We start from the raw sequence: 21,996 nt of genomic DNA, 5'->3' as shown, positions 1-21,996 counted from the left end.
CAGACATGGGATACAACCTGTGAAAACTGCTGTAGTCAGGAGTTGGAATATCTTGTTTGAAGAACAGAAAAAAGGCAAGTATCACTGGAACAAAAAGTTCATGTCTGTGGAGGTAAGGTATAAGAAGAACAGAAAAGAGTGCATGTGAGGGGCAGGTTATGACAAGCTTTGAGGACAGAGGATTTTAGAGTTGATCCTGGAGGTTAAAGGGAGCCACTGAAGTTTATTGAGTACAGAGGTGAATGATGTAGGAAGATTATTTTGAAAGCTGAGTGAAGGATGAACTGAAGTATGGCAGAATGACCAACAAGCAGGCTACTGCAAAAGCATGAAATGATGAGGCTTTGCACCAGGGGAACAGTGTCAGAAGAGAAAGGGCATATGATGAAACATTATGAAGGCAGAATCTATATGTCTCTGCAACCCAAATGGATATGGGGCTGGTGGTAATGAGAGAGAGTTACAAGCTGAAAGAAGACATCTAGGTTTGTGAGCTTGAGTAGGTGACTGATTATGAGGTACACGAGAACAAAAAGTAATAGAGAAATTTAGAAGCAGGGATTTGAATAGAAAGATAATCAGTTTTAGACATGCTGCATTTAATGTCTAGAGATATATCCAGTTCAAGATGTCTGATAGATAAGGATTTCAGTAGGGAGATTAGCAGAGAGTTTAGGGCTGGATAAACTTGAGAATCAACAGTACAAAAACAATAACTGAGTTCATGGGATCTGATAATATAGAGGGGAAAAAGAAAACGGTCCAGGACAAAGGATGGTCTGGGACATAACCAAGAGGTTGAAGGACTTGAGAATGTGATGTCAATAAAGATTGGGGTTTGGAGTTTTAAAAAAAGGTAGAAAAATAATAACGTGATTAAATTAGGCAATTTCAAGTTTATGAACAAAGCTGTAGTACATTTGTGGGTGATGGTAAGATAAAGTATACGGACTTCTTTATGTGTGACTAAGGTAAGGCAAAGGTGTAAACTATCAGAGATGAGGCTGAGGAATTGGGAGATTAGAGTGTTTGAAAGAGCATCAGTTGGTATATAGAAACCTCATAATAGAAGGACAGGATTTGAAAAGGAGTGAGAGAATATGAGCTAAGCAATCAATTCATTGAGAAAAGAAAGGGAGTATCTTGGAGGTTAATGGTCATGAGCTGTCAGGATTCTGAATGGCATATAGGAATTGAGAGAATCTTAAGGAAGGAGAATTTTTCAGTGATGATGACTAATGGAGAACCATGCAATAGAGAACACTGCATGGGGAAAAGCAATATTCCAACTTGTCGCCACAACTAATGAGTGTGAGAGGAATTAAGTGAAGGTTTAGTCAGTGTTGGAAGGGGAGGCGGGGAGACTGTAAGCAGATGGGAGCCAGGTACTAATGAGAATCACAAGATGGAAGGTGTGGGAAAAAACACAACAGGACAATAAACTGGCTTTCGTCTTATTTTTTGTTTGCTGTCTATATGGCAGGCTTTCCAAAGAACATAGTGGAAGGAGCTTGCAGTTTTATAGTGAAACACTGAATGGAAGGTTATATCATATTACCTTTTAATTATCTATTTAATGAATATATAATGGGGAATCTTAAATAGATGTTATCAAGATAGTTAATGCTTAAAATACTTATGTTAGAAGTCTTTCCTTACATTTAAGCAAAAATTTGCCTATTTCAATCTTAATACCCATTACTCCTAATTATTTCTTCTAATCAGAACAAGTCTAATCTTTTTTATGTGATAGTTCTTTAAATGCTTGAAGGCTCCTGTTGTGCTCCCTCCAAGTTTTTTCTCCTTCAGATTAAACATCTCCAATATGTTGCTCCACATAGCAGACCTTATTCATAGGCATCACTTAAAAGAAACTGTACCCATCATACCTCCTCCACTTTGTTCCAAGATTCTGGAGTTCAATGTCTTGAGAGAAATATGTTAATATTTTGTTCTCTAGAGAAAGGAACAGTTTGCAAAACTTTATAAAAGTAATCTTAAAAATATTTGCCACCAGAATCTTTGATAAAAGTCTCATTTCCAAGACATATTGGAGGAAGGGAGAGGACTGAAATTTAGAAGAATAAGGACTCTGTTCTCCAACTGATAAATAATCAAAAGATATAAATATAGGCAGTTTTCATAAAAAGAAATCCAAATTAGCTATAACTATATGGAAAGTGTCACAAATCACTAATATTAGAAAAATGAAAATTAAAATAAATCTGAGGATCAACCTTATACTCATCATATTGATAAAGGTGAGAAAAAGGTAAAATGACAAATGCTGGAGGAGCTGTGGAAAAACAGGCAAATTATTATATTGTAGACCTGAGAATTGGTCTAACTATTCTGGAAAAGAGCCACATCCCTAAAGCTATTAAATTGAACTCTTTGTATCCTTTGACTACAATATACTACTACTAAAAAAAAGAAAAATAACTCACATGTCCAAAAATATTATAGTGGTTCCTTTTGCAGTAGCGAAGAATTGGAAACTAAGGGAGCTGCCCACCAATTAGAAATGGCTAAATACTTTATAAAACATGAATGTGATGGAATATTACTATGTTATAAGAAATGATAAAGGGGACAGTTTTTTTTAAAAAGTGAAGTGAAAAGTGAAAGAACCATAATACAATTTATACAATAACAACAATATTGTAAAAACAAAGAATTCTGATAGACTTAAGAATTCTAATCAATGCAATGACCAACTACAATTTCACAGAACTCATGAAGGAACATGGTTCCCATCTCTTGAGAGAGCTGATGGATTCACATTAGAGATTAAGATGGATTATTTTGGATGTGGCCAATATGGGCATTTATTTTGCTTGACTATAAATATATGTAACGGGGATTTCATTTTTCTTATTTTCTCAATGGTAAGAAGGAAAATGGAAGAAAGAGAAGACAGATATTAATTGAAAATTAAATAAAAAAGAAAATCCTTACTATTTGGTAAATGATAATTGTCACTGAAAAGAATTCCAATTTTGTTCTAAAATTGATTTCAAAACATTAACAAAGAAAAATAATACAGAAAATCACTATTAATGATAAAATCAGAATATACAGTGGTTAAAACAGTATCAAATGAGGGAGAGTTCACAAAGACTTAATATGAGATCAAGTACATAAAGATAGGCTAGCGAAATTTTGTTGTTCGGCTATTTTTCAGTTATATTCAGCTCCTTGTGATCCCATTTGGAGTTTTCTTGTCTATGGTACTGCAAAAATTTGTCATTTCTTTCTCCAGCTCATTTTACAGATGAGGAAACCGAGGTAAATCAAGTAAGTGACTTGGTCAAGGTCACATTGCTAGTGTCTGAGGCCATTTTTAACCTCCTGAGGAGTCTTCCTAACTCCAGTACTGGCACTTTATCCACTGTCACCTAGCTACTTTAACTATAACCAACTATTAAAATACTTAATATAAATTTTTATGCTACACTCAATTTTTCTCAAAGGTAAATGAGAAGTTAAAAAAAACACAAATTGGCAAAAGCAAGTAGATATCACAAAATCTGTAATAAAGAAATATTAAATTATATTCAGCAAATTATACTTACTACTATATGCTAGGGACTATCTATTAGAATGATTTCTAATAAACAAATTTTGAAACAAAAATGTTTTTCTGGTTGACAATTACCTACAGAACTAAGTTAACCTAGAATGTTTCACTCTCTGAGCACCCTAGCTGAGAATTTATTATAAAATTAAAATTCTAAATTGTTATATACAATGATATGCATGCATTAATAAATGAAATTTCTTTTTTTAAACAATATTTATGCCAAAGTTATATGAAGTAAATGAAAATAAATTGAAAATTAGCAAATGAAGAAGAGGCTAAAAGCAAGGGGAAATTTTTGTGTTTCTTTCCCTTGTGTCTGGTATTACAAATAAAATTAGTGACTGTGTTCTACACTATTCATTTAGTATTAAAAACTCTTCTTATTCTTTGGCTCTTACAGGAGATTGCTTTCTGCAGATTTGGCCTAGAGATTTCTTTGCCTTTCTTCATTAGCTGAAGCTTTGGTAAATGAATTTAGTGCCCAGTGGACAAAGTTTTGGCTGAGAATTAGGAAACAGTTCTTTTCATTATTATGTTAGTTTTCATATTGATTTTTAGTATTGGTATATTTAGAGGGATAGTCTTCTGATAAGTTCTGACAAGGAAGAAAATGAAATTAAAAGCATAGCAAAAAAGAGAAAAAATTTTAGGGAGAATGGTCCACCAAATGGCTTATTCGTGTCAGAGGTGATTGAGCCAAGGTAGGAAGAGTATTGGATCAGGAGTCAAAATGTAATATGTAATTATATCTTGATGTCTAGGAAGAATGACATATGGGAAACAAAAATGAAAAGGAGATGGATCAATAAAAGGCAGTATATGCTTAGGGAAAAAAAAAGATGCTTCAAACCAAACATTAATATTGAAATGGACATACTAATGGCAAAAACTGTTGACAGGGAACTTCTTACCTCATTAAATCTTGTTACAAGGTTTTCCAGAGCATTGTGCTCACTGTTCTGCGGGGTAAGAATAGATGCAGACACTGTAGCTTTGAGGCATGGAAGTTTACTCTGGCATTCAGCATTTCCCAAGTCCCTGGTTAAGAAGTAAAGGTAGTCAACAGGTAGCACTTGTCGGTAGATACTCTGCTCCTGTTCAGTCAGAATACAAGCCACTTCCTCAGGAAACTGAATGAGGTGTTGAAGTTCTATGAGCTCGTTACTTAGACCAGATACATTTGAAGGTAAATTGATTGAACTGGCCATAGAGGTACATGGTTGACGTTCTAAAACAAAAAACAGAGAAAGTTATATGACATGTTTCTTTCTTAGCAAAAGTTCTTTGTTCAAGCCCTGCTTTTTTAAATAAGTCTTTCCTCATGAACTAATAAATCCATTATTATATAGTTGTCCTTTATAGCTGATCATTTGACTTTGAATCTATAATCTCTTCTCTACTTATATTCACAGACAAGTTGGTTTAAATCATTGATCCTCAAAATCTATTGTCATATTTTGCAAATTTTTATTCATTATTATATTCTATATTTCTTCATTGCCCTTTCTAAATTATTAGTGAAAATGGAAAATATGCATGTGAGGGGGATGGAAGAAGAGGGTAATAACTATAGTAAACAGATGGAAGATGGCATGTATGTGAATGAATCCAGGAGAATTTTCACATTTACCAATGGACATTTTCATGATACACTCTACCAGCTGGTGTTCTCTCTTCTTTAGAAAATAAGATGTATAACCAATTTTCTGTAGGAAGAAAAGTTAACCAGTGTTCTATTGACTTATTCCCCCCAGATCCATCTACATTATGGGTATTCATATTTCCCTACTCAGGCAGAGCTTTATAACTTATGTCCCTTAAATGTAGAGGATTTCTAATATGTATGTCTGCTGCCCTATCTGGTTTCAACTTTACCGTACAAGATGTCCCTCCCAGGATAGTGCTTCATTTCTATACTGACCACACCACCATGCTGCAAACTCAAGCCCTGACTGACTACAATTCCCTCAGCTTTCTCTCCTCTGTGAGTGGATAGCTGGAGAAATAGCAAATTCCTCTCAGTGTCTTCCTTTATAGGTCAGAAAATGGATTTGGCTCACTCTGCTTCTCATTTGCCTGAGTCTTGGATAAAAATCCGAGGAAAGTAATACAGAAATTCTAGTTAAGTCCTAAGGTTTGGGTTTTCCATCGATGTCAGCAAGAGAGTCCAGAATAGCTGGGGTTGACAGCATTAGCTCTAAAGGTACCAAGAACAAACTGACCATGCTTCAGACCCTACAACAGGGAATCACTTCAGGGGAGCTTCATAAGGGATACAGAAGAAAGAAATTTGCACCCAGCCACTGGCAGTGAATTATTACATCACTACAAGTACTCCTTAAACTTGAATACCTTTTCCTTTATGTATGTGCAAGAGTTTCTGAACTTTTAGAAATATATTTTTGTAGCAATCATTTTTAAGTTTCATTCATTCATTCTCCATAGAGATTGAATGAGTTTACAAAAGGGAGAGTTCACATCTTCTTGAGGGAGAGGGACAAGGGGATTATTTATATTTGAGGACTTCCTGTACCATTTTAGTAAATGCCTTTAAATAAAATTAATTTAGACTGGTTAATTGATAAACTGGATAATCAATGGGGAGCACATCAGTTGAGGTTCCTATCAAACTAAGAAAAGATCGGTCATCCCCTGGTCATACAGCCTGCCACTGTGAGTGGAAGATGAGACAAAGAACCCAGAGTATGTAATACATAGATAATTGATATAAGTTCTTTCTTCCTCTATCAGTTCTTTTACACAAGTAAGTAGCTAGACTCTATATCTTCAGAATTCTTTTTCTAAACTTTTAAGTGAAAACCTAGTTTCCTAAACTTTTTGGTCCAATCAGAACAAGCCTGGGACTTTTTCTTTTTTTTTTTTTTTAATTAAAGCTTTTTATTTTCAAAACATATGCATGGATAAGTATTAATCCTTGCAAAATCTTGTATTCCAATTCCTCCCTTCCTTTGCTCTCTCCCCTAGATGGATAAGTAGTGCAATATATGTTAAACATGATAGAGACATATGTTAAATCCAATATATGCATACACATTTATACAATTATCTTGCTGCATAAGAAAAATCAAATCAAACAGGAAAAAAAAGAGAAAGAAAATAAAATGCAAGCAAACAGCAACAAAAAAGTGTGAAAATGCTATGTTATGCACCATACTCAGTTCCCACAATCCTCTCTCTGGGTGTAGATGGTTCTCTTCATCATAAGGCCATGAATCATTATTATTGAAGACAGCCACGCTGGAACTTTTTCTTAGAGAAAAAATGTAAGCAATTTCCACAGTACTTTGAAGAATGATCCAGAAAAAAAGAAAAATCTCCACATAAACTGTTTGGGCAGATTTCTGAATATTTACTTGCCATTCTCAAATGGCAACATCATTGTCTATAGAACTTTTATTTCTCCCTTTCTAGAGAAAGCAACAAAACTATTCAGATAGTTAACTTGATGAATGATGAAACATGTAAATTCAGGTGATTTTCAAGAAACCAGTGATTACAACTGTGCGTTCATTTTTACTAAGATTATATTCACTAAACTAGATTAACTGCTTCCATCAAGAATATTAAAAACATTTTCCAGTTTCTAGCCACTACAAACTTTATACCAATAAATTTGATAACTTAAGTGAAATGGATGACTACCTCCAAAAATATAGGCTTCCATCAACTCCCTAAGAAAAAATCCCCAGGACCAGATGGATTTACATGTGAATTCTACCAAACATTTAAAGAACAATTAGCCCCAATGTTATATAAACTATTTGAAAAAATAGGAATGAAGGAGTCCTACCAAACTCCTTTTATAACACAGACATGGTACTGTTACCTAAACCAGGTAGGTTGAAAGCAGAGAAGGAAAATTATAGACTAATCTCCTTAATGAATATTGATGCTAAAATCTTAAATAAGATATTAGCAAAAACACTTCAGAAAATCATCCCCAGGATAATGCACTTTGATCAAGTAGGATTTATACCAGGAATGAAGGGTTGGTTTAATATTAGTAAAACTATTAGTATAATTGACCATATTAATAATCAAATTAACAAAAACTATATGATCATCTCAATAGATGCAGAAAAAGCATTTGATAAAATACAACATCCATTCCTACTAAAAACACTTGAGAGTATAGGAATAAATGGACTATTCCTTAAAATAATAAGGAGCATATATTTAAAACCATCAGCAAGCATCATATGTAATGGGGATAAACTGGAACCTTTCCCAGTAAGATCAGGAGTGAAACAAGGTTGCCCACTATCACCATTACTATTCAATATTGTATTAGAAATGGTAGCATCTGCAATAAGAGCCAAGAAAGAGATTAAAGGAATTAGAGTAGGTAAGGAGGAAATCAAACTATCACTCTTTTCAGATGATATGATGGTATACTTATAGAATCCCAGAGATTCTAATAAAAAGTTATTAGAAATAATTCACAACTTTAGCAAAGTTTCTGGATACAAAATAAATCCACATAAATCTTCAGCATTTTTATACATCACCAACAAAATTCAACAGCAAGAGATACAAAGAGAAATTTATTCAAAACAACTGTCGAGAGTATAAAATATTTGGGAATCCATCTACCAAAGAAAAGTCAGGAATTATATGAGCAAAATTACAAAACACTTGCCACAAAAGTAAAGTCAGATTTAAATAATTGGAAAGACATTAAGTGCTCTTGGATAGGCTGAGCAAATATAATAAAGATGACAATACTCCCTAAACTAATCTATTTAGTGCTATACCAACCAGACTCCCAAGAAACTATTTTAATGACCTAGAAAAAATAACAACAAAATTCCTATGGAAGAACAAAAGGTCGAGAATTTCAAGGGAATTAATGAAAAAAAAATCAAATGAAGGTGTCCTAGCTACATCTGATCTAAAACTATAACATAAAAAACAGCAGTCACCAAACCCATTTGGTATTGGCTAAGAAATAGACTAGTTGATCAGTGGAATAGGTTAGGTTCACAGGACAAAATAGTGTACAACTATAGCAATTTAATGTTTGACAAACCCAAAGATCCCAACTTTTGGGATAAGAATTCATTATTTGACAAAAACTGTTGGGAAAACTGGAAATTAGTATGGCAGAAATTAGATATGGATCCACACTTAACACCATATACCAAGATAAGATAACATCAAAATGGGTCCATGATTTAGGCATAAAGAATGAGATGCATATATACTGTCAAAAATTATAATTATAAAATTAATTTTAAAAAAAGAATATAAAAACAGAAACTTCACTTTCATATATTTGTGGAAGTTGGATTTGACCTACATAGCTAGGTAAAAGTAAAAATATAATAATTATTTTCAAAAATAAAATATTTTATTTTTATGATGGTCATCAGTTAAAGTATTTCATTTTTCCTTTATTTAAAACTAGTCAATATAGATAATATTGTGAAAGGAAGATTGCTTTCTCCTTCTTCCAAAACAGCTACTTTCAGGTGCTATTCAAACACAAAGAATAAAAAGTGTTAAGACAGAGTTTTAGACAGGAATCATTAATTTGAGAAGATAGCTATTTGTTCCAATTAAAAGGGTAAATTTCTGGGCAACATAATTTTAAGAGAATTTCATCCTTATTATCCTTTTTCTCTTTCTTTCCTTCATTAATACATTCCCAGGAATGGAGTCCTAGAGCACACATGAATGCCCTGGATGACTTAACAACTTCTCACTGTATAATCTTATCTAAGAAACTGCAATGCTTTCTCATTCCCACATGTGCTTTTCCTGATCCTTATTAAAACTAGAAATACTTTATATTTTTCTCCAGCTTTCATAAAATACTCAAATTAGGGAGGGGTTGGAGATGACTCTGGTCACAAGATAAAATTTTCTTACTAAATTTTAATGTATGTTATGGAAATATATATGTATATATATATACATATATATTTCCATAACATACATTAAATTTTTTCCATAACAGGAATACTATTGCTCTGTAAGAAATGACCAGCAGGATGAATTCAGAAAGGTTTGGAGAGACTTACATGAACTGATGCTGAGTGAAATGAACAGAACCAGAAGATCGCTGTACACTTCAACAACAATACTGTATGAGGATATATTCTGATGGAAGTGGATATCTTCAACATAAAGAAGATCCAACTCACTTCCAGTTGATCAATGATGGACAGAAACAACTACACCCAGAGAAGGAACACTGGGAAGTGAATGTAAACTGTTAGCACTACTGTCTATCTACCCAGGTTACTTATACCTTCGGAATCCAATACTTAATGTGCAACAAGAAAATTGGATTTACACACATGTATTATATCTAGGTTATACTGTAACACATGTAAAATGTATGAGATTGCCTGTCACCTAGGGGAGGGAGTAGAGGGAGGGAGGGGAAAATTTGGAAAAATGAATACAAGGGATAATGTTATAAAAAATTACTCATGCATATATACCATCATAAAATTTTATAATTATAAAATTAAAAAAATTTAAATAAAAAAATTTTCCATAACATACATTAAAATTCACACACACACACACACATACACACACACACACACACACACACACATACTAAACAGATCATTCTAATGTTTGTTTTCCTTCATCTATGGTATAACTCTGTTATTATTGTTGCTACCCATATCTTTCTTTAATGATATGCCAATAAATTTTGCTGTAGATATATATTACCTAGATTTTGGCAAATTATTTGATAAGACATAGCATGTTATTCTTATGTAAAACATGAAAAAAGATGAATACTGGATGATAAAATGATTAGCAGATTTGGAACTGGCTGAATGGTTAAACTGTAGTAATTCAATAGTTACATGTCAATTTGGCAGGAAGTCTTCAGTATAAAGAATCCCAGGAATCTGTCCATGGCTCTGTGGCGTTTAACATTTTTATCAATGACTTGTATGAAGGCATATTCATCAAATATGAGGATGACATAAAGCTAGAAAGCATAGTTAACACAATTGATGATAGGGACAGGATCCAAAAAGTTTTGAGAAGATTAGAACAGCAGGTGGAATCTAATTATATAAAATTCAACAGAAATAAGTCTTACACCTGGGTTTGAAAAATAAACTTCAGAAATAAAAGCTTGAAATCAAGATTAGATAATATGGGGGAAAGATTCAGAAGTTTCAATAAACTGCAAACTCAATGTCAGTCAGCGACTTTATAGGCAGCCAAAAAAGCTAATGCAATCTTGGGCTGCACTGATATAAGTCCTGATCAGACAACAGTTGGAGTATTTTTCTCAGTTGCCCAAGAATAAAGGCAGAAATAACATTTTTCGATTGGACAAAGGACAAGTTTTGAAGGAAACTAAGAAAGCCAAGAAGCAGAGGTGAGGAGGAAGTACATTACAAGCATTAGAGTATTATTTTTGTTCCAGATCAATAAATAATAAAAAAAATCAAATAAAAACAAAACCAGAAAACATACAAATCAAAAAGAGAGGCAATTATGCTAAAAGATTCAAGTGTCAGTATGTTGAGGGCCCCTGATGTTAAGATGATGGCAGAAATTATAGCAGACTGATACTGATTTCAAAAATAGTATGGAGGAATAGTTGATAAACAGTTAATATTGTTCTGTGGATATAAAAGCTTTAGTTATATGATGACTTTAGACATAATTGTCAAGAAAGGATTCAAGGGCTAATAAGAAATAGATTCTATTAGCCCAAGACAGCTACAGAAACTAACTATTTTACAAGTATGCACAGGAACATACAAATAAATAGGAACCAGAAAGCTTTCACAGTTGCCAAAGTATTATGAGGGACATACTGCTAGAATATGGATTTTTTTTGGCTAGGATCCATTCAGATAAAGGCAAAGATTCTGAAAGAATTATGCTCAAAACAATACTAGCTTTGAATGATGTCAAAAGTCTAGAATTATACTTGTATGATTTTCAAGGCAACCCATACTTATATTTTTCAACTACATACTGATGACCAATTTAAGGACACTAAGAAAAAAAAATCTCTGTGAAGACAACTTATGGCTTTTTTAGTACACGAGTTAACTATACTAGGGATAATGCTTTATACTGTTAATATAAGGTAAGAAAAGTTTACTATCACAACACACAGAAAAGTTTACTGCCACAACACACAAGGTTAGCAGATCAGCTTAAAAGCTACCCCATAGCTAGTTGTAGAAAGAATGTATAACTTTAAACTATGCATATCCTTTGATCCAACAATGTTTCTACTGGGATTATATCCCAAAGAGATCCTAAAGAAGGGAAAGAGACCTGTATGTGCAAGAATGTTTGTGGCAACCCTTTTTGTAGTGGTAAGAAACTGGAAACCGAGTGAATGCCCATCAATTGGGGAATGGCTGAATAAGTTATGGTATATGAATGTTATGGAATATTATTTTTCTATAAGAAAAGATCAGCAGGATGATTTCAAAGACTGTGCGATGATCAATTCTGATGGATGTGGCTCTCTTCACCAATGAGATGATTCAAACCAGTGCCACTTGTTCAGTGATGAAGAGAGCCATCTACACCCAGAGAGAGATTCATAGGAACAGAGTGTGAAACACAACATAGCATTCTCATTCTCTCTGTTGTTTGCTTTCATTTTTATTTTCTTTCTCAGTTTTTTCTTCCTTCTTGATCTGATTTTTTTTGGTGCAGCAAGATAATTGTATAAATATGTACACATATATTGGATTTAATATATATTAACATATTTAACATGTATTGGACTACCTGCCAACTAGGGAAAGAGGTGGGAGGAAGGAGGGGAAAGTTGGGGGAAAAAAAGGTTTTACAAGGATCAATGTTGAAAAATTACCCATACATGTTTTGTAGATAAAAAGCTTTAATAAAAAAAATGGATAACTTTCTTATTAACAAAACAGCTCCAGAGAGATAAATGGAGGTCTTGGAAGAACAATTCTATTACAATCACTTACTGCCTATGGATAAATTAGTAATACTTCCAAATCTCAGAAACTGATAGACATTTATTCATCAGACTCAAAAAGCAAAAAGAAATAAATCAAAGCTGCCTTCCTATCATATAAAGACTATCAGACTTAGACAATGGTTCTAAAACAGATATCTGAAGTAAAGAAGAGAGTATATTGTAATCCAACAACCAGTTCAAACAATAGGGAAAGATTCACCTTGGATATACCTCTGCCTGGAACTTTAGTTTTCTAAGGTACAAAACACACTATAAAGTATAATAACACTACAAACCAACACTACAAATTTAGGCTTAGAAGGGCAGTACTACTGTTCTGATGAGAAATATAACTAGCCTATACCACCAACTAGGCTCAAGTGTTAGTAGATAGGTCAGTAGATCATAGAGGAGCTAAGCTCATTTGAACAATGACTAGACTGATCTGTGATATTCCAGAAGGAACTGCAAAAAAAATAATATAATCAGCAGATAATTAAAAATTTTATTCACATAATATATGCTTTGAATATACTTGCCCATGTCCACCCTTTTGTTATTTTATTGCTTGTTTACTTGCTGTTAGGTGTCATAAAAATATTGTGGCTTCTTTAATCTACTAGCCATGAATGAATAATTTTGCAGTTTATTTGCACATATGTTGCTATTTCTAAATGTTGATGTTATTTTTGCTTTGGAGCTTTCTGATTTTATTCTGTGAATATGCCTGTACTGAGCCAAATATGTTGTTATGCTTTGCACAGAATTTAAACCTATCATCACTGAAATAGCCTGTCATGTGATCCTTTATACTTCACTTATTATTGATGCATATTTTCTGTGAATGGTACTTGTGATTATCCAGGAAAATGTATCAATCCTTCTTGCTCTTAAGTTGATATTTATTCTTTTCAGAAGTAGATTAGAAGCTAGAGTAACAAACTAGAGATGAAGAACAGCCTAAGCTATTGTATTGCTTCTATCATCCTTATACTTCATGGCTAGATGAAAAAGCCCAAAGCCAGGGAAAGAAGTCTGATCTTCCCCCAACAAAGAATTCATGAGAAAGCTTCTGCTTCCCTTCTCCCTCTCTTTAAAATCAAAAGTCAAAGATAAAGTTCTCCTGTTCTTTAAAGTCTGTTTATATTTTCTGTTCTATTTAGTACTATTGTAAGATTTAAAATTTGTTTAAGTTTTCTGTTATATGTGTTTTATTATTATGAAGGAAAAGCTAGTCTTCTCAACAATGCAGTGATTCAATAGACTTGGGATGGAAAATGTCTTCCACATCCAGAGAAAGAACTACAGAAACTGAATGAGGACACACAGACAGACAGAAAAACAGAGACATACAGAGACAGAGAAAAAAAAGAGAGAGAGAGACAGAGAGATGAGGGGGAGAATGTAAGTGATTTTCAAGAATTTCTCAAGCAAAATAACAATGTGAACCAAGATCTCATGATCTTAAGTAGAAAGGAGTTTTAAAAGTGCTATTAAGAGAAAGTGATTTTGTACCTAGACTATACTGTAACACATGTAAAATGTATGGGATTGCCTGTCGTCGGGGGGAGGGAATAGAGGGAGGGGGGGTAATTTGGAAAAATGAATACAAGGGATAATATTATAAAATATATATATATAATATAAAAAAAGAGAAAGTGATTTGATAAGCAAAGAATACTTCAGATAAGTTTATATTCTATGACCAGCAGGACTCCTCTTGAGCGAGGAGGAGAATGGAGAGACTAAGCAAGAAAAGAAGCTGGCAAAGGAAGGCTCTGTCTGCACTGAACGTTAGGGCAAGACAAGAAAGAGTTGCTAGTTTTATGTCATTCTCATATTTGATGAATAATTAATAAAAAACACTTCCTCTGTTTTGTTACAGAAGGCTATGAAGTTGTGAAGAATGATAGAAAGTGAATTTAGGGGAAGAAAATTTAGAAGACTTTAAGAAGGGCAGAACTATTGGGAACTGATTTGAGGCAAGGAAAAACAACAATTAGAGTTATCTATAGGATTGTCATTGCAAATGTAATGTAAAAAATGAAAAGGTTGAATGATGGAGGGGATGTGAGAAAACTGAGACACTAAAGCACTGCTGAGATCTGCTGCAACCATTCTGGAGAGCAATTTGGAACTATACACAAAAGGCTATAAAACTGTGCATACCTTTTGATACAGTATTATCACTGCCAGATCTATAACCCAGAAATATCTAAGAAAGGGAAAAGGCCCTAAATGAACAAAAAAAAATTCATAGCACCTCTTTTCATAGTGACTAAGAATTAGAAATCATAGGAACACCCATCCATCAAATCAATCCCCAAAAAGGGAATGGCTAAACAAGCTGTGGTATATGACTGTAATGGAATATTATTGTGCTATAAGAAATGACAAATAGGATAATTTCAGAAAAAATTGGATTTACATAAACTGATGCATAGTGAATTAACACAACCAGGAAGACATTATATATAGTAACAGCAATATTGTTTGATGAAAAATTCTGAATAATTTAGCTATTCTCAGCAATAAAATGATCCAAGACAATTCCAGAGGACTAATCATGAAGCATATTCTCCACCTCCAGAGAAAGAACTGATATGATTAAAGCATGCTATTTTTACTTCCTTACTTTCATTCTTTTTTTGTTCAAGTCTTCTTGTACAAAATGACTAAAATGTTTTACATAATTGTACATGTATAATCTATATCTAAATTTTTGTCTGCCATTTCAGGAGGAGGGGAAATGAGGAAGGGAACAATTGAATTAGAAACTTAAAAGTATTAATAAAAATGTTTTTTAAAAAGAGGCAACAGGTTTCTTTTTACATGATTCTTCATGAAAAAGCTGGATGATCAATTTTGGACTACTTCTTAAAGGGGATTTTTGTTCTGGTACAGGTTGGATTATATGTATGATGATATTTGTGATTTTACACATGAGAGCATTACCATCCTGATTAGATTTCTCCACACACTCTGCTCATTTAGTGTTTCTTTTAAAATATGAATTTTCCTTGATGAAAAAATATATGTGAGGTTGCTGGAGGTAAGATCCTGGTCTAAAGGGAGCTAATGAAGACATAATCTGTACCAATCTGAGTCAAAGTATAGATGAAATCATTGGATGAAAAGGAATAAAATTTGAAGACAAAACTGACCAAACAGATTAAGGAGTCAGAAATGTATTATAGTAAAATTGGGACATAAACTCTACTTTATAAAATTTGCTCTGAAGGTATCAACATGGAACTATGGTGATTTATTTCAATGTATTTTATTTTTCATTTATCACATAGTTATTTTTCTTCAGTCATTTAAAAGCACAAAAGAAAAACAAAATTCTAGTAACAAATATACACAAAGAAAATAAATTCTTGCATTGAACTAGCCCCAAATTTATACTTAATTTTGGATGTTGAATACATCATCTCTTTGACAGAGAAGTGAGTAGAATACTTCATGATGAATTCTCAAGAATTGTAGTTGGTTATCGGGTTGACCAGTGTTTTTTTAAAGACTTTTAAAGTTTTTTGTCTTTACAATTCTGTTATTATTGTGTAAAGAAGAATACTCCTGGTTCTCCTCAATTCAAATTCTGATAACCAATTTGTTCAATCATTCCCTAAGCTGTGGGTACCCCTTAAATTTTCAGCTCTTTACCACTGCAAAATGAAATGTTATATTTATGTGCATATAGGTCCTTTTTTTCTTTTGCTTGCTATGATCTCTCTGAGGTATAGAGTGAGGATCAGTTTAGTGACTTTGGGGGAATATTTTCAAATTATTTTCAAGAATGACTAGAACAATCCCCAACTCCATCAACACTGTATTAGCATACCTGTTTTCCTGTAGCCTCTTTTGCATTTGTCATTTTTTCCAGTCTCATGAGTGTGACTCAGAGCCTTAGAACTGCTTTAGTTTCTATTTCTTTAATTTTTAAGAGATTTGGAACCTTTTTTCACATGGGTAGTGACAGTTTGGATGTCATCTTTGAAAAATGGCTGTTCCCATCTTTGTTAACAGAGAGCTGTTTTTGGAATAAGGAAGATCTAAATTCAAACCTACTCTCAGTTATTTACTAGTTGGGTGATCCTGAGAGCAAGCTACTTAATTACTCTGTACCTCCATTTACTCATTTGTAAAATGAGGATAATACTACCATCAATTCCCAGGGTTGTTATAGGATAAAATGTGACAATGTTTCTAAAGTGCTTTACAAACTTTAGAGTACTAAATAAATGCTAGCTATTATTATTAGTTAGGGACAGGATAATGATATAATTTCCTTTTCAAAAAGAGAAAATTTTTAAAATTACATCTAGAAAAATAATGGATAAATAATGAATGAAAATGCATTTAATTAATATGTACTTACTTTGTGCTATATAATTATGTTATGTGCTAGAGATTCAAATAGAAAAGTGATACATTGAATTGGAATTTTTAAAAGTAAATATAATTTTCTTTTATTGTCCATTCTAATATTAATCAATGACAAACTTTTTATAGCTCTCTAATAGTATAACACTATAGGCAATAAGGCTGAATGAGCAATTGCATTTATTTAAAACTAAAAGTTGCTTTAGAAATAGTAGCTTTCATACAGAGCTGCAAATTGCTTTTCAACAAGAACTGATGAGTTTCTGAGGAAATCAGATGATAAAAATAGCACAGATTGAATGATTTTTTGTAAAAACTGATTTTAAAAATAGTACTTATTAAATGCCTAACACTCTACGAAGGTCATTTAAAAGAAAAACATGCAATTGGTAAAATAAGTTAATGGTTAAAAAAAAAACAGATATTTTGTATTCAAGATAGGATATGTAGAAATGTGTGTGTGTGTAGAGAGAGAGAGAAAAAGAGAGAGATTATAATACATTTAGTAATGGCTTAAAATTTACATAACATGAATTCAAATAATAAAAAGATAAAATGGAATGTTCATTATTTTAAAAAATAGAATTAAAAAGAAAGACACTGACCCTTTACCTTTTTGAGAATTTCCACAAAGTAGACCTTCTGTGAAGACGTCTCATTGAAATGTTTTTCTTGAAATAAGGAATATTTCAAAAATTTTCAGATCTATGATAGCTGTAATTTTTGTAATATAACTTTCTTTTTTAAGGTTCTTTCCTTTTTGATATGAATCAATTTTATATATAATTGTCTATATATTTTTATAAATTATAATTGAGGCAATACTTTTATTTGGTGGGTAATTCTTATAGGCTTTATGGGGATTAAAAAAACCAGCTAAATTTAAAAAGCAGAAACATGGTTTTCTTTGTGAATTGGTAGAAAATAAGACAAAAAAAGTTAATAGATAAATTCAAACTTACAAGGAGATGTAAATACCCCTTCTACTTTATTTTCATATATTATAACTTTAACCCTTCTCATAATAGCTACATACATTCCAATTTCTTTTTTAAATGCTTCTAAGTATCTCAATATAATAAGAAATCTATATATTTTATATATTGTACATGGTAATGTACACCCCCTCCCAATTAAAGAAAAAATATTGTAACATCTGACTGCTTTTCAATCTGATAGTTTTTCTTCTATAAAAAGTATATTTTTCTATTCCTTGTAGTTTGTCACCCTTACAAAACTTATCAATATTTTAGAGTATTCGTAGTTAAATACTTTCATACTGAAATACAGCTAGAGCTGTTTAAGTACATTTGTTTTCATATGAACAACTTCAGAAATAGAAGTAGCCAAATAGACATGTAATTATCTCTTTGCAGTACTGGCTCTATCTTTGACTTGTACATTGGATATGAACAGATGGCAAACTCTGGAATTATAGTAACCATGACTGCAAATCACAAACACTTTGATATTTTTAAATTTTGTGTTTATCTTAAGGAAAGGAAATGGATTTTGCTTTCTTTAAATTCCTGTTCAACATAATCTTTTCATTGTCATCTGTTATTATAATCACATCTTCAAACCTTTTCCATTAAAAAGGGTTCTATATATGTCAATTAAAATAACTTTACTACTTATAAAGAAACCTTCCTACATTATGTCTGATTTAGAACAAAATGACCTATGCCAGACCTCAGCCAGGTCAAAGAGCATCAACTTTAAAAAGAAAACACATATAGTCATGGAAAACATTGAGTTTTGCCCATAAAAGGTGAACATAAAGGATCTTGTGCTACTAATGGTTAATCTTAGGATCCAAGTAAAAATTTCTCTGAATTAAATGATATTGAAAACAAAGGGCCAAAACCTCATAGTTTAAAAAAATTTATATGCTTCAGAACAAATCATATTTACTAATGACTTAATACTTAAATTCAAACAAATAGCTATTAAGTGTCTATCCATGACTTTTTATTAGCTTGATACTGTATATAAACAATGTTCAATCCTACAAAAATAGCAAACTTATAATTGTGCAACCAATGCTTTTTCCTAGTGCAGTGCAAGCCAACTTTGAATAGAAAGTAATTGTAAATCAGTTACATAATTTTTATAGAAACTTCTACATACCAAATGTAACTTCAATAAATTAATGAAAACAGAACAAAACTCTAGCAGTATTACACATGCTCTTCTCAAAATACTAAACCCCAATGACAGACAATTTCACTGCTTTCCCATGACAACTATGAACAATTCACATTCATTAGCCATTCAAATACCTATTCATTCTCACGACTGCACTTATTACTTCTATGCAATTTGTGAGCTTATGTTTACATGTCCTTTAAGTTAATTTTCCTGAGACAATCGAATAGTCTCTTATTATGCTTATTTTGCAAAGGCAACTTGTTACAGTGAGAGAAGAATCAAAAAGAGTAAGTTCAGGTCCTGTCACAGACTCATACTGACTATGTGATGCTGTATAAGACATTTAGCCTCAGAGCTCTCTCAGTGGTCTGGGTAAACCGTCTAAGCATAAATTGAAGAGATGGTGTCAATCTGCATTAAGAAAGAGAATTTCTTTTCCTAGAAGTTTCAAGTTCAGATACTGTCTCTCTTCTATTTTACAGATGAAAAAAAATAGAAACTTGGAGAATAGTGATTTTCTCAGCATCATTTGACCAGTGGTTTTTTAAAAATTAAACATTTATATAACATTTTAAAGTTTGCAAAGCACTTTATAAATATCATCTCAATTTATTTTAACAACCTCAAGAGATATATTATTATCTAAAAAATTATAGATGAAGAAATTAAGGTTCTGAGTAGCTAAGCAGCTTGACTAGAGCTGTATAGCTAGTTAAGCACATAAACTACATATGAACTCAGGTTTTTCAAATTCCAGATCCAGCTCTCTATCCATAGCTAACTCGAGCAAGTGTCAGAATGCATGTTAAAAATCATGTCTTGTGACCTCAAGACCAGTATTCTTTTCAGCATGTTACAATATCTAATGTGTTATTGTGGTGCTTCATTGTTGGTGGAATTAAGACCCTGATTTTTTTTTTCTATCACAGCATTTTTTAAATTACTTTTTATAATTAGAACATTTTTTGACAGTACATATGCATAGGTAATTTTTTTTACATTATCTCTTGTACTTCCTTCTGTTCCGAAATTTTCCCCTCCTTCCCTCCACCCCCTCCCCTAAATGGCAGGCATTCCCATACATATTAAATATCTTATAGTATATCCTAGGTACAATATATATGTGCAGAACCGAATTTTGTTGTTGTTGTTGCAAAGGAAGAATTGTATTCTGAAGGTAAAAATAATCTGGGAAGAAAAACAAAAAAAAATGCTCATTGTTTACACTCATTTCCCAGTGTTCCTTTTCTGGATGTAGCGGATTCTGTCCATCATTGATCGATTGGAATTGGATTAGCTCTTCTCTATGTTGAAGATATCCACTTCCATCAGACTACATCCTCATACAGTATCGTTGTGGAAGTGTATAATGATCTCCTAGTTCTGCTCATTTCACTCAACATCAGTTGATGTAAGTCTCTCCAAGCCTCTCTGTATTCCTCCTGTTGGTCATTTCTTACAGAACAATAATATTCCATAACATTCATATACCATAATTTACCCACCCATTCTCCAATTGATGAACATCCATTCATTTTCCAGTTTCTAGCCACTACAAAAAGGGCTGCCACAAACATTTTGGCACATACAGGTCCCTTTCCCTTCTTTAGTATTGCCTTGGGATATAAGCCCAGTAGTAGCACTGCTGGGTCAAAGGGTATACACAGTTTGATAACTTTTTGGGCATAATTCAAGATTGCTCTCCAAAATGGTTGGATTCTTTCACAACTCCACCAACAATGCATCAGTGTCCCAGTTTTCCCACAGCTCCTCCAAGATTCATTGTTATTAGTTCCTGTCATCTTAGCCAATCTGACAGGTGTGTAATGATATCTCAGAGTTGTCTTAATTTGCATTTCTCTGATCAATAGTGATTTGGAACACTTTCATATGAGTGGAAATAGTTTTAATTTCATCATCTGAAAATTGTCTGTTCATATCCTTTGACCATTTATCAATTGGAGAATGGCTTGATTTCTTATAAATTAAAGTCAATTCTCTGTATATTTTAGAGATGAGGCCTTTATCAGAACCTTTAACTATAAAAATGTTTTCCCAATTCGTTACTTCCCTTCTAATCTTTTTTGCATTAGTTTTGTTTGTGCAGAAACTTTTTAATTTGCTGCAATCAAAATTTTCTATTTTATGATCAATAATGGTCTCTAGTTCTCCTTTGGACACAAATTACTTACTCCTCCACAAGTCTGAGAGGTAAATTATCCTATGTTCCTCTAATGTATTTATAATTTTGTTCTTTATGCCTAAATCTTGGACCCATTTTGATCTAGTCTTAGTATGTGGTGTTAAATGTGGGTCCATGCCTAGTTTCTGCCATACTAATTTCCAGTTTTCCCAGCAGTTTTTGTCAAATAACGAATTCTTATCCCAAAAGTTGGGATCTTTGGGTTTGTCAAACACTAGACTGCTATTTTTATTCACTATCTTTGCCCTGTGAACCTTACCTATTCCACTGATCAACTAGTCTATTTCTTAGCCAATACCAAATGGTTTTGGTGACTGTTGCTTTATAATATAGTTCTAGATCAGGTACAGCTAGACCACCTTCATTTAATTTTTTTTCATTACTTCCCTTGAAATTCTCGACCTTTTGTTCTTCCATATCAATTCTGTTGTTATTTTTTCTAGGTTATTAAAATAGTTTCTTGGGAGTCTGATTGGTATAGCACTAAATAGATTAGTTTAGGGAGTATTGTCATCTTAATTATATTCGCTCGGCCTATCCAAGAGCACTCAATGTCTTTCCAATTATTTAAATGTGACTATTTTTGTGGCAAGTGTTTTGTAATTTTGCTCATTTAATTCCTGACTTTTCTTTGATAGTTATATTCCCAAATATTTTATACTATCGACAGTTATTTTGAATGGAATTTCTCTTTGTATCTCTTGCTGTTGGATT

General features: G+C 32.6%; 1 protein-coding gene across 7 annotated transcripts in view; it reads right to left on the bottom strand.

Annotated features, from left to right (window-relative positions):
• PLCE1 (phospholipase C epsilon 1) overlaps positions 1 to 21,996 on the bottom strand; it is a 337,489-nt gene that overhangs the window by 162,281 nt on the left and 153,212 nt on the right. For all 7 annotated transcript variants that reach the window (XM_074295914.1, XM_074295919.1, XM_074295918.1 and 4 more), the window contains exon 4: positions 4,495 to 4,811. In XM_074295914.1, the coding sequence (XP_074152015.1) occupies positions 4,495 to 4,811 (317 nt within the window). The remainder of the gene's footprint in view (positions 1 to 4,494; positions 4,812 to 21,996) is intronic.

Source organism: Sminthopsis crassicaudata, chromosome 2 (genome assembly GCF_048593235.1).
Source record: "Sminthopsis crassicaudata isolate SCR6 chromosome 2, ASM4859323v1, whole genome shotgun sequence".
Classification (NCBI taxonomy): Eukaryota; Metazoa; Chordata; class Mammalia; order Dasyuromorphia; family Dasyuridae; genus Sminthopsis; species Sminthopsis crassicaudata.
The sequence above is the reverse complement of the archived record's forward strand: the minus strand, read 5'-3'. Positions and strand labels throughout refer to the sequence as shown.